Source organism: Phalacrocorax carbo, chromosome 6 (genome assembly GCF_963921805.1).
Source record: "Phalacrocorax carbo chromosome 6, bPhaCar2.1, whole genome shotgun sequence".
Classification (NCBI taxonomy): domain Eukaryota; kingdom Metazoa; phylum Chordata; class Aves; order Suliformes; family Phalacrocoracidae; genus Phalacrocorax; species Phalacrocorax carbo.
Genome location: NC_087518.1, coordinates 7,901,797 through 7,914,847, shown reverse-complemented (window position 1 = coordinate 7,914,847; position 13,051 = coordinate 7,901,797). Strand labels below are relative to the sequence as shown.

General features: G+C 49.6%; 1 protein-coding gene across 26 annotated transcripts in view; it reads right to left on the bottom strand.

Moving 5' to 3' along the window:
- MAGI1 (membrane associated guanylate kinase, WW and PDZ domain containing 1) overlaps window positions 1–9,403 on the bottom strand; it is a 360,734-nt gene extending 351,331 nt beyond the window's left edge. For all 26 annotated transcript variants that reach the window (XM_064453525.1, XM_064453527.1, XM_064453528.1 and 23 more), the window contains exon 1: window positions 8,671–9,403. In XM_064453525.1, coding sequence (XP_064309595.1) covers window positions 8,671–8,956 — 286 coding nt within the window. In that variant the 5' untranslated portion in view covers window positions 8,957–9,403. The remainder of the gene's footprint in view (window positions 1–8,670) is intronic.
- Between the last annotated feature and the right edge of the window lie 3,648 nt (window positions 9,404–13,051).

Sequence of the window (13,051 nt, the reverse complement as noted above, 5' to 3'; positions counted from 1 at the left end):
GGCTGCCAAAGCCCCATCAGGAGTCCTGTCCCGCAGCGCCTTCCCCAAGCACCAGCGCCAGCACTGCAAAGGGGAGACTCAGCATGGAGACGACAGTGTCCCCAAATCCAGCCAGACCACAGGCTTCTCCTCCCCAGGCTCACTGGGGATGAGCTACCCCAGGGCTGTGCTGTGCCACACGTGCCCCAGCCGTCCCCACGCTGCGCAGGGGAGACGTGCAGGCTGTCCTCCAGCAACAGCCTGGAGGAACACGAGTTATTTTAGGCACCAACAGGATATTCCATAGCAAAGTTGCATCTTTGCCTATCGACGTAGGCATTTAGGGTGCCTGGATCAAGACGACATTTGTCTACATTGATCTAGGACAGAGATCTGCGTCAGCTAGAAAGACAGCCACACTCCTGGCTGGTCCTGCAGAAAGCACTTGACTGCCTCTGCTTTTAGAGATGACCTCAGCATCAGCAACAAAGCCAGTAGTGAACAGGGAAATCTTTCTTATACCTGATGCTTTTGGTATCTTTCACAAATCTCCTGCTGCCCATCACTCTCTCTCCCTCTCCTCCAGCCATCCTTGGCTTCCTGTGAGGCTCCAGTGAATTGTTCCTCTGGAGGTCCAAGCCCCAGGAGCACCCTCCTGTATCCCTGCTGCTTAAATTGCTCAGTGGGAGTTCTACCCACACCTTTGGGAAAGGAGGAAGAAAGAAGTTCATTGTTATTTTTAAGAAAAAATCTTTTCACTGTTATTCTGCAGCCCAGGTCCTCACCTGCCCAGTTCAGCCTGTTTGGGAAGTAAATTCCCCCTCTCTCATGCATCCAGAAAAATCTGAGACATCTGTGTCATCAGTTTGGACTAACACCCACTTAGCGCAGGATCTGCACCACTGGAATAAGAGACATTGAACATCAAAGTTTTTTTTTGAAAGCACATAATATCTGCACAGCTTTGTTTGTGTTGAGGGAGTGGCTGGATTTTAGGCAAGCTCTTTTTCAAAGGCTTTTTGTTAACAACAAAATGAAACACCCAGAGCTGAGGTTCTCCCCTTAAAAAACAAGCCACTGTGATTAAGGATGGGAAGAAAGAAAAGTTGGTCTCTTCCCAACCTAGTTGTACTGAGGCACTGGCTTCTGGGCTCCAAAATTACAGATGTATAATCCAAGACAATGAACTCTTTAGTCAAGGATTAGCAAACCATGCAAAACTGATTCCTTATTCAAATGCTTTCCAATTGTAAGGGCATCTGTTCCACTTTGCAAGCCACCCCAAAGGCTTTGTTTGGGTTTTTTTCCCCATTCCATTATTAAGACAGGGCGCTTCGCATTATTTTCACAGCATGTAATAAGTGCTATTGTTTAGTCTAATAAGGGACAGTAAATTAAATCCAATAAATATTTTTACCTTATCTTTCTTTTAAGTTATGATACAAGGCCTCTCAAACATAAAACCAGGAACTGTTCTTATTCAAAAGCCAGGTCTGTAAAAATGTAATGCAAAATGTCAGGACCTGAAGACGATACTATTTTGTTTCTCCAAGGTCTAATAGGGGCAGCTAAAAAAAATAATTTATATAGGTTTAAATAGTGTTACTAGGACAAAACAGTTCAGCACAAACGATGCCAAAGTCAGGACTAGGGACCAGTGGAGAGAGCAGTGCCATCATTCCAGCCCGTAGCAGTGGAATAGCTCTGGAAACCATTTAAAATGTCACAGGAGGGAGGATGGATGGAGTGTCTGACCTTTGGAAACCAAAGGGTGGATCTCAACAAAAACATCCAAGCTAGCCTAAGCCATGCTGCTCCTGCAGGGCCAAGGAGGATGTTGGCCCACCTATTTGGTCTAGAAGGAAAAGCAAAAAAGAAAAATAAAGAAAAAAAATCCCAATCTGCCAACATACCAGCCCAATGTAAAAGCTGCCAAGCTGCTCTGGAAACAGGCAGCCTCTTCCACAGCTCTCTATCAGATCAGTAGAAAACAAATTCTGGATGATAGCCCAGCCTTAGGTTTGTTTCCCAACACCACATCCTTGCAGGGAAACCCAAACTTAAACCATCAAACGCACTGAATATGTGGATCTCTATGGGCTGCTGGCTCCAGCGAGACTCGGAGCCTCACCTGTCAAACCACCACAACAGCTAAGCCAAAGCAAGTTGTGCAAGACCAAAATATGAAGTGAGAAAACAAACTATCAAGTGTCAAGACAGACAGAGAAAATGATGATAGCAGTGAAAATAATGTTTCTGCAGGAGCTGGTCTTGCACGCTCAGCAGCACTGTCACTCAGAGCCAAAAAGCTGCTGTTTTCTCTGTCCTGCAAGCAGTGCCTCCGGTGACAGGGTAACGGGAGCGGATAAGATCTTCATAGATCACAGGAGGGATGACCCATCTCTGTGCCCTTGGTGCAAAAAGGTCACTTAATACTCAGTTTCTAAAAGGCAAAAATAGATTCCACCCCACCCCCCAGCTGAGCTAGAGAAAAACTGTGCAGAAATATGGAGCGAGAGGATCACAAGTTTTGCTGCTCCAGGAGTTGGGATGCGGAGCTGGAAGGAGCTCAGATGGGATGGAGGGGTCTGAATACCAGTCCTCAAAGTACCACTGATTGCTCACGGTAAGGATCCCTGCCTTCAGCTAACGTTTTGCCTCCAACTCTTCATAGTCCTCCTATAAATTCATAGCACTTGCTCACACAGAACCAGTACTTCATGCTTTTCACCAAGAAATTTAAGCCACTTGCAGCACACAAAGATCAAAACCTTTATGCCTTGATTTATGTATTCCACTCAAAGTCAGAGAAAGTGTAAAAAAAACCCAAACACCTGAAATCACCAGCAAGCATAGCTTGTGTCTGGACGAAAGTAACAGATTGTAAATAAACTTGGTCAACTATTAAAAAAAAAAACAACTCAGCAGAGGTGCCAAGGATCCCACCCTTGCCCACAGCTCAGACCTTGCTAATGTGATAGAAAAAGCCCCTGAGGCAGCAGCATCTTCTCAGTTTCCACGTTACCTTCAAACTAAGTGATGCTATAATCAAACAAATGAGGGACACACCCGCCCCCCCCCCCCCCCCCCCCAAATCATCAGTTCTGCACAGCCACAAAAGTGCTGCTCGGAAGATCTTTACACCTTAACATAGCTGCCTTTGGGCAAATGTTTTCCCTGTGCATGCATACACTGTCAAAGGAGTAGTGATATTTCTCAGGCATCAGATAAAGAGATACAGAAACAGTCAGAAGGGATCATTAATGATCGCAGCCTGAACCAGAGAAAAATGACAATCCCAGATGTGGGAATGCCATGAGCTATTGATGGTTTGGCTTTCAAACCTGTTAAGTTCTTAAATTTCTAACAAGATACATGGAAGATCAACCTTAAATCTCACAATAGCAGGTCCATAATTCACTCATGCAGGAGCTGTAACTTGGTCATAAACAAAATAAACCCAAACAATATGCAAGACGGTGTTATCGTCTTATTTTGCAATGATGTTGAATAACTGCTCATAATTAGACTATAATTGTGATTTAATTGCTCTGTGATCTGACTGGCCACAAAGAGGGATCCTGGAGTCCCATCTCAACAGGTGGAAAGATTGGCCTTATTGTGGAAAACATAATCCCATTTCATGCCATTAAAAGGATCATATTCATTCCTGAAAATTTTTACAGCAGCAAAGATGTGGCACTTAGGCTCTAATGTCCATCTCTGGGGTGCGACCTCACGGCTCAGATGATGATGGATGACTGGTTTGCCACAAGCAGGATCAACCTCTAAATCCTGACAAGTACTACACTGTAAATTCGGGCACAGTAAAGATAAGGTCTTCCTCACAGCAGTATTTTAGTACTCAGACACACATTTCATGACTACTAAATGCAGCACTACTTGAAAGAAAGAAGATGACTCATTCGTAGCAAAATATCCTAGGAGTGATGTGAAAAGTGACTCTGCCTTTCCTTATTTTACATTTCAGTAGTGACTAGCCCTGCACAACGCTCATCCCACCAGGTCAGCGTTGAAAACAAACCGTACAAATCTGATCTGCACGAACATCTCCCAAGTTTTTGGATGGCAAATCTTTCACTCCACTGGAAATCAACTTGGGTCCAAAAAGAATTTGGGTCAAATGGAAAAACAGCTTACAGAATTCACCGTGCAAGCGACTGGCACTGAGCCATGCAAAGACTCAAGGAAAACACTTTTGGGGGCTCACACATGATGCTGCAGAAGTAAACTAGGAACAGCAAGAGCTCACCCTCTAAACAGCTTTTCCCTTTGCTGGCCCAATGGAGGCAGATGCTGGCACATTAAACCGAACGCAAGCTCTGCTCCATCTCAGGGAGGCACGCGTGCATCAGGGCGCGCTTTTGGTCTCTGCAGTGCCAGGCGCCGGCATAACCTACTTAGCACGGGATGTTCCCTGTCACCCACTACCAAAGCAACACTCCACTTCCCAGTGTTCGCTCAGCTACTAAATACACAAAAATTTATAGATGCATCAACCCTTTCTTTTTTTAAATAGTCTACAAAAGAAAAACATCCAGGACAGCAATTCTCTCACAAGCTCTCTCACAAAAATAAATAGAAAAGGCCCAAATACCAGCTCATGCAAACTCTTTGAAAGAAGCTGGTTTCGTTCAGACTAGTACACATAACTGATTTCAACATTCCCTGATTGCCTCTTATAGCAATACCAGCCTGACACTGAAGCGTTAAGCCACTGCACCGTATTTCAGAATCTATCTTAGGGTCAAGTTAATGTTTGAAAAGAAACAAACGCAGCTGATAGTGCTGGGTAAACAGCGACAGTTTCTGTTTGGGATCACGCCCGCTCCTGTTTGCCCTGGGTATGGGGCTAAAGAAAAAAGAAACCAAAAACAAAGCCCACAAACCTGCAACAACTCCTCCCTACTGTGGGATTGTCCCAGCTGCAAAAAACTGTGAGAATTACTAATTGCATAAGCTGATCTCAACACCTCATGTGTAACATAACAACAATCAAAGTGATTGGTCATTTAGAGCTTGGGATCCCGAGAGAGACTGTTTAGGGAAGCAAAGCATTGAAATGAGAACTCAAAAAAACAATTTAAAAATAAGTGTACAAACATATCAGCTTTAACAGTTTCCCATACCAAGCATCTGACTTGGGATGATTTGGCACAGGTCATCTAACCAAAGGGGGGCGGGGGATAAAAGGCCACAGTCTGACATCTCCCTGGCTGTGCCCATCTCTCACTGAGGGAGAGAGAAAAAACCCAGATACCTTGCCTTAAAAACACAGGTGATTTTTTAATAGATACAGCCTTAATTCTTCCCTTGTGAAGAATGGCTGGGCTCTGTTAAACGAGATTCATAAGAAGAAACAGCGTGCCAAATTTTATTATTGATTTATCCAACTGAGCTATTTTGAAAAGTGTAAACTGTACTCAGGGAAACTACAATATTCACAACACAGCCAAGAAATCATTTTGCTAAGGCTCTGCAAGCTTTACAGAAGAATATGTGACCATTGCTCCTATAATTCAATCTATTAATTCTATACTCTCAGACCAAGTAATAATAATATGCATTTATTAATGCCACAGGAGTTAATTGCCAACTTCATCAGAATTTAGGCAATGTTGCAAGATGGAAACAGTCAGTCATAAAAGCACTACATGTCAACTGAGGTTTTTTCACACCTTTGACAGTTCTCGAAGTTACTAAGATACATGGCAGCAGATACTTCCTCTCTCTCCCCAAAAACCAGGCAACTATAGTGTTGTTTTTTTTTTTCCCCTCAAACATAATACCAAAAAAGGGTGCATATGGGGAAAAGAAAGGGAAAGCTTTGTTGAAGTTCTTTCGTTTTCCCCACTTTTTTCTCATAGGGTAAGTGAAGGACCAAGAAATCCCATGTGAACAGTATTAAATACTGTTATTCCAATTCAGCAAATTCATATAGGTTCTCCCTTTTTGTCCTTTGTGGGAACCTATTCAAACTTCTGACTCTCAAAAGCAACAAAAAATACTGCACATGGACCTGTAAGTCTAAAAACCTTAGTTTAATGATAAAGCCCGCGCATAACCTACTCCACCTATGTTTCACAGCCTAGTCCCTTGTCTCCCACAAGTGCAAGGTCAGAACAGATATTTTCTCTGTTCATGCTTGCAGATGACTGGCTTGCTTATAGTAAATTTCCTGTTTTTCCAGCCTTGTAAATGTCATACAAAATAGTCAAGGCAATAAAACGTATACATTTCCAGGCTAATGTTGCCCTAGCACTTCAGCACCAGTCAATTAGGCACTAAAAACTGGGAAGAGGAGGAGAAACATAGTTAAAAATGTGTTTACAATCTTATTTTCACACTCCTTTGCTGCCTGCTCTAGTGCCACACACCTCCTCTTGAATGACAGTTGCCATCTCCATAATGAGGCTTTTAATCAACATAGAAGTAACGCGTTTTAATTAAAACCCTCTCCTTTTTTACGCTTATGATCCTGATCCACAAGGGAGTTCCCTGCTCTGCGCAGAACAGCATGCAGATGCCAGGCTATAACTGACAGCCACAGGGAACTGCTTTCCAGACCACAAAAATATTTAAAGATTTTAAAAAATACATATTTCTAGGCTACATTCCTGTCTAATAAAACATTAAAAAGAAAAGATGGGGGCTTGAACGGGGAAAACTACAGTCCCAGTAACCCAGGGCTTGGTTCTCACCTCTGGATGAGGATGGTCCAAGGTTCAAGTGCCTGCCCTGACTCCAGGTAGAGTTTTGAACCTTTTTCTTCCAAGTTCCAGGTCAGCCCAACCAGTACGCTAAAACTCAGCTCTCTGCCCCTTTCTTTTGACCATACCCTGGAGCTGAGACACATTTCCCCCTAAATTCTGTCATTTCTGGTATATTCCCATGACATGTTTCTATTTAGATTAACTAGCGTTTCCAAAATAACTAAAAAGTTTAATCACAAAGTGCTTGGTTGGGAAGGTGGTTTTTACACACCTTCCTTCATGCACTAACACCGAACACATTGCAACATCAGAAGCTGTATTTTAACACTTCTGCTAAAACAATCAGAATGCAAAAACAAAAAAAATCCCTGCCTAATTTCCTCATACTTTTCTTCATGCTTTTCTCCCCCCTCCCGCCTGGGCAGGGAAACCAGCAGGCTCCCCGCTTCCCAGCGAAGCCAAGAAAACGCAGCAGGGAAAATGCACATTTGTTTAAAGAAAACTGTTTTTGTTGGGAGTCAACGCTGTTTGCTGGAATATTGCTACTGACTCTCAAAATGACTAGCAAGTAGCCGTGCTTTGGCACCCCAGCTGCGGGCCAGCTTGGAGCTGACATTGCCCCTGTGGAAGGGGAGCGGGTGGCAGAGGGGACAGCACAGCACAGCTCAGCTCTTCTCCCACACCCCATCGCTGCAACCTGCTCCGGAGGTTTGAAGGACGGCTGTGAAACAAGTGCCTGCAGCCCTCCGGCTCAGCTCATCGGTGAGGCTAGGGACAAGACTTCAGGTGACGGTCCTGCCAGCCAGCCATAAATTTTGGTTCAACCCAGCTGGTCGCTGCAGACAAGTACAGCATAAAAACCCCCTTGCACCACCAGCCACAGCAAAACCCCCAACTTTGGGAAGTATTCACGTCTGGATGGCAAATAAACTTTCCCCTAAGGAATTTCTTGGGTGATTCAAATAAAACTTCCCCTCCTTCCTCCACTCGGAGCCGACTCTGGGGCACTCCTCCGCCCTGCATGCCCACAGGTGTCCGGCTGCAGCCCTCCTCATCCCGCCCATCCAGCCAACCTCAGAGCAGCTGTGGCAACGCCAACAGTTTCCTAGCGCTAAATTCAAGTCCTGCCCTGGAAATTACAAGCCCACCAGCCGGGCCTGTTACGCTAACCTGTTGAGTGACTGTTGCGTGTACACGGATGTGAAGTGGCTTTGTTTTAATCTCGCATGGGAGGACTCTTCCTCTCCTCTTCCCCAGCCAAACGGGAGAGCTACCTGTGCATGCCTTCACCTGTGCGCTGCAGGGCCGGGAGCTCGGATGAGCCCTCACCTAAGGCAACCCAAGGGTGGGGGAAAAACCCAGCAAACCCGAGCTGACTTTCAGCCAGAGAGGGGAACTGCCCTCGCAAGAGGATCACAGCTTTTCCCTTCCTAAGGCAGGCAGCCGGCAATCCCATGCTGCACTTTTCCGACAAGACTCCGGTCATCATCCAACAGCGCGGCTGCTCGGAAAGATGCTCAGCTGCTGGAGGAGAGAGTCTTCCCCCACATTCCCTCAGCTGCAGGTCTCCCTTGGCCGGTCCAGGTGTCAGCCCCGGACACCGGGCTCCCCCCGACACCCGTGGGTGCCCCCGCAGGGAGCGCCGGAGCCTCCGTGGTACCTTAGGGAAAGTCTCCCGCAATCACTATGGTGCTTAACGCAGCCCAGCAAACTGCGGGGAGACTCCGGGCTGAGCCAGGACGCCGAGGCGCTGCCTGTGCGCAGTAAGTGCGCAGGGCGAAGGGGCGCGTACGAGTGGGCGCAAACGCCCGCGCACTCACACGCGCGGCGCGTGGATCTTTTCGGGGGTCCCGCGTTGCCCCCCCCGAGGACTAACGGTCGCCTCTCCGCCCTCGCCCTCCCGGCCCCGCCACCGGGCAGGGGGTCCCCGCCGCGCCCCTCCCGGCCCCGCTCGCACCTTGCCGGACGCTTTTCACCGCGATGGGGTCCTTGCAGCTCCGGATCACCTCCAGCACGTCGTAGAGCGGCAGCCCCGAGACGCGGACCCCCTGCACCTCCAGCAGCAGCTCCCCCTCGCTCAGCGCCGCCTCGCCGCCCCCCGCCACCGCGCCCGCGTAGGGGAACTCGCCGTGCTCCGCGCCGCCGAGCAGGGCGAAGCCCAGCTGCCCGCCGGGCCCGCGGGTGAGGGAGCACAGCCGCACCCGGCTGGCCCAGTGGTTCTTCTTCTGGACGACGCGCGACATGGTGCTGCGCGGCCCTCCGCGCCCGCGGAAGCGCGGTAAGCAGGTGCGCAGGGGGCGCCGACCCGCTGCCTCATAGACCGCGCCGCGCCGCCGGCCGCCTCAAGCCATCACCGCCGGCGCCGCGCCCCGCTCCGGCCGCCCGCGGCCCGCATGGCTCCGCGCCCGCGGAGGGTGCGCGCCCGCCCTCCCTCTCTCGGGGTGTTCTTAAAAAAAAAAAAAAAAAATTAAAAATAAAATTAAATAAATAAAAGAAGGGCTGAACAAGCAAATCCGGCCGGCCCTCGCCCTCCCGCGCCGCTGCTCGGGCACTCCGCGGCGCGGGGCGCGGAGGCGGGCGGCGGCGCCTTTAAGGCGATACAAAGCCCCGTTTGTTTTGTTTCGCTCGGGTCGGTCCCGCTCCGCCGCGCGCCGCTCCGCGCCCCCGCGCAGGCGCCCTGGCACGGCCCGGCCCGGCCCCGCTCCCCGCCCCGCCCCGGGCCCGGCCCGGCCCGGCCCCGCTCCCCGCCCCCGGCCCGCCCCGGGCCCCCGGCCCCGGCCCCGGCCCCGGCCCCGGCCCGCCCCGCGCCCGCGGGCAGCTCCGGCCAAGGGCAAAGTCGGTGTGTGCGTCCCGCGGGGGGCGGCGGGACCCTCAGCACAACCCCGGGCAGGGGCCGGGGGCCTCCCCCGCACGGGGCGCCGCCGGGCGCTCCTCCACAAGTTCAGCCCCGGGAGACGCTCGCGTTTCGGGGGAAGGGACAGGGGTGGGTTTTGCTCACCCGGGAGGATTTCTAGGATGTTCTAAGCTGCGAAGCTCTGGAATCGCGGCTCACCTGAGCTTTCCAGGGGGTCCTTACGGGGGGGCGGCGGGGGGGGGGGAACCGTAACGCAACGAAGCAGAAGTCCCGAGGAAAAACTTTGCCCAAGCTTGTCATCAACGCGGCATCAAAGCGCTTGCGCGAGGCCGAGTTTCAAGCCGCGCTCGCATCCTCAGCTCTCCGCTAGTCAATTTTTTAGTGCCTGATTTTGCCATGTTAATAGTGTTTTTTAGTGCTTGATTTTGCGGTGTTAACAGTGTTTTTTTAGCGCTTGAATTTGCCATGTTAATGGTGTTCTCGCCTTTTATGTTCCCCATCTAATTGCTTAGAAGCTGGGCAGATCTACAGCGACGTCTGTTTGCTGGGGAAAGGAACGTGCCTCCATTTGTTCGCCCTCAGCCACAGCTCTTCAAAGTTACCCAGAACTGGTGCAAAACTCAAAAGGGGAAAATAAGTAAGTGTGCATATACCAGCTGTCCCTTCCAGGTCATGCTCCATGCTTCCAAACCTGAAAGCCAGGCCTCATTTTGAGCAGTCTTATGCATGACCGAACCCCTTCCAGCAAGGAAATCAGTTGTCAGATGCGTGCGTGCCCTATTTTGCTGCTAATCCGGGCTGAGAAGTGACACAGGGAAACAAAGAGCCTGGTCTTTGCGCTGCCCTAACGTGCGCTCTGCCGGTACAGCCCGCAGACTTTTGCTGCTGTCCGCGTTGCTCTCTCATCTCACATCTTTCAAGCCATGCGTGTACCGAAATGATATGCGATGCAGGAGAGCCGGCGGGGTCAGGGAGCCTGTGTGCGGTAACTGGGGATTGAGCTTAGCCTAACGTCCTCCGGTGCTGGCCGAGCTCACAGCCAGGCTTAGCTCACAGACCTCGTAAGAGGGGTGACAGGGGCACCTTCCCTGCCCTTACAACTGTCCTGGGTGAAGTCGGGAGGCCTGTCCTTCCCCACACCCTGCACCCCCATCACTCCTTTCTCCCAGCCGACATCTCTCGGATGGCTCTTCCATAAAACCCCCGTCGCTGCAGGCAGAGCTCTGCAGCTGCAGAGCCGCGGTCTCTGGCCCGAGTGGCACAGCCACCTCCGGGCAAGGGAACGGGAACGCTTTGTCCAAAGTCGCATAGCACAGCGGTGAGTCAGCTCCGTCCGTGTCCCCCCCCCCACCGCCTCAGGCACCGCTGTCCAGGTCTCCACGGGAAGCAGATGGGGTTGCCAGTGCTCAGGAAGTTGGACTAAGTACCTGAGCCCCTTCCAAGGAGCGGGGCAGAGCCTGCTTTCCTGGGTATGAAGGGCAAATACCTAAGTGGACTCATGAAATTCAAATTACCTGCTGCGTCTAGCCCTTGATTTATTCCATCTCTCTAAGAGGGTTCTTTCCATTTGGAACTTGAATAGTTAATTTTCACACTAAAAGCTGTGCTCACCCCCTGTGTTTGAGCAGTAGTAACTGCTTTACGTCCACATTCACTGGCACTGCAAGCAGCTACCCAGTTTGCCACTTTCAGGATCACAGCATGCTTTTTACTGTACCTCAACCAGTAAAAACTGGTTCAGTGCTCAGGCTAAATCCCCCAAGGAATAAATGCTAAGGAGGCCCACGATCCCTAAGGCAGCAGCAGCCTGGCTAGCGGGGAAGGGTTTGCATCTCATCTGCATGCCAGCTGATAGTTGTGTCACACGTGTGAGCTCACAGCGCAAGGAGACTCTTGTTCACAGCTGAGAGCTGGGTGTGACATATTTTCATCACCATCATTTTGCGGGATGTGTTATGTGACAGCCCGGCTAAGCTAGAATTCATCTGGGATCCATGTGAGCATCACATGAGCTGTGGCTGCCCTGAATAGATCTTACAGAACTACTCATGCCTCATGGAAAAACTTTTGACAAACACTATGTAGAAAAACAATTTTGCTAGTAAGATTTATGAGACGACGGATTTCCAAGGGCCATTTTCTGTTTGCTTACAAATGCTGCAACACTAATGCGAGTGTGAGCTGATCCCATCGTAATCCTAACGCCGTGCTCGTGTCTGGGCCACTGTGTTCCCAAAATTGTTCTTGCTGGTAATTAACAAAACCCACAAACCTCAGCCAGAACTTTCTCCTGCTTTTAAGAGTTTCTCTTCAGTTTTCCTCCGTGACCAACCTCCTACCATTTTACCTTTTAGTTGCATCCAGTAAGGACCAGTTGGTCAGGATAGCCCTAGATCCTGGAAGCCAGCATCACTTGTAACAGCTCAAATATAGCCAAGATTTTTTGTTGTTCTCATTCCCGACCCTGCAAGTGTCCAGCACCTCACTGCTGCAACAAGATGATTTCAGGACACAGCTGCTCCAGCCACCTCCATTACAGGAAGCCCTTGGTTAGCCATTAATGGTGCTGAGCCTGTGACAGGCCTCCTGCTCCTGCCCACAAGAGTCCCTGACACCAGCCCCATAGATAATCAGGTCATTACACTGTACAAAAACCTGCCTTTGCACAGCATGGCCTCTCTCCCAGGGGACAGTGGTCCTGCCTTTGCAGGGAACTGATAATGATTAACAGACTGTCTTCACCTCTAACAACTGCAGTTCTAATAACAATACCCTCCTTTTTGCAAGGGTCTCTAAGCGCTTCATAAACATTAATTAATGAAGCTTCACAGGGTGCCTGGGGAACACTGAACATTAACACAGGACAGAGAGAAGTTCAGGTACATCCCTTGTCCAAGCAAGGCTCACTGCAGCCATCCTACCTCACCTGCAGCAGCTGGTCCAGCCTCATCTCAGACAGGACAGTGTGCTTAACAACTCAACAGCACTATAAAAGCTAATTTGGGCTGGCCCAGAGCTTTAAGCAGAGCCCAATTCCCTTGCTCTTTTGTCTAAAGTCGCTGTGGTTTGGTGGCCCATCTGTCAGCAGCCTCTAATCTGCTGGGATGAGTGGGCTGGTGCTTTCTTCCTCCTTCAGAGGGTGCTCCCCATGCTTTGGACCCCATTGCAAACACACACCAGCAGCTAAAATGGTCCTTTCAAATAGGATATCAACCTGTGGCCTTGGTCTCATAAGCATCTCTGAAATTTCATGCCGTGTCCTGGATTTTAAAATGAATCAAATCTCCTCCAAGCATCAAATCATCCTCTCAGATTTCATACTAAAACTAGAGAAACCCACAGTTTTACTTGTTTTGGGGTAAAAAAAAAAACAGCCCATGTCTACTCACTGAGAATGTTGTGGGTTTATGGCAGTACAGAGCCATGCAATCCCACCAGAGCATGTAAAATAAAGATGACAATGATTAAGGCTACAGCCAGAATT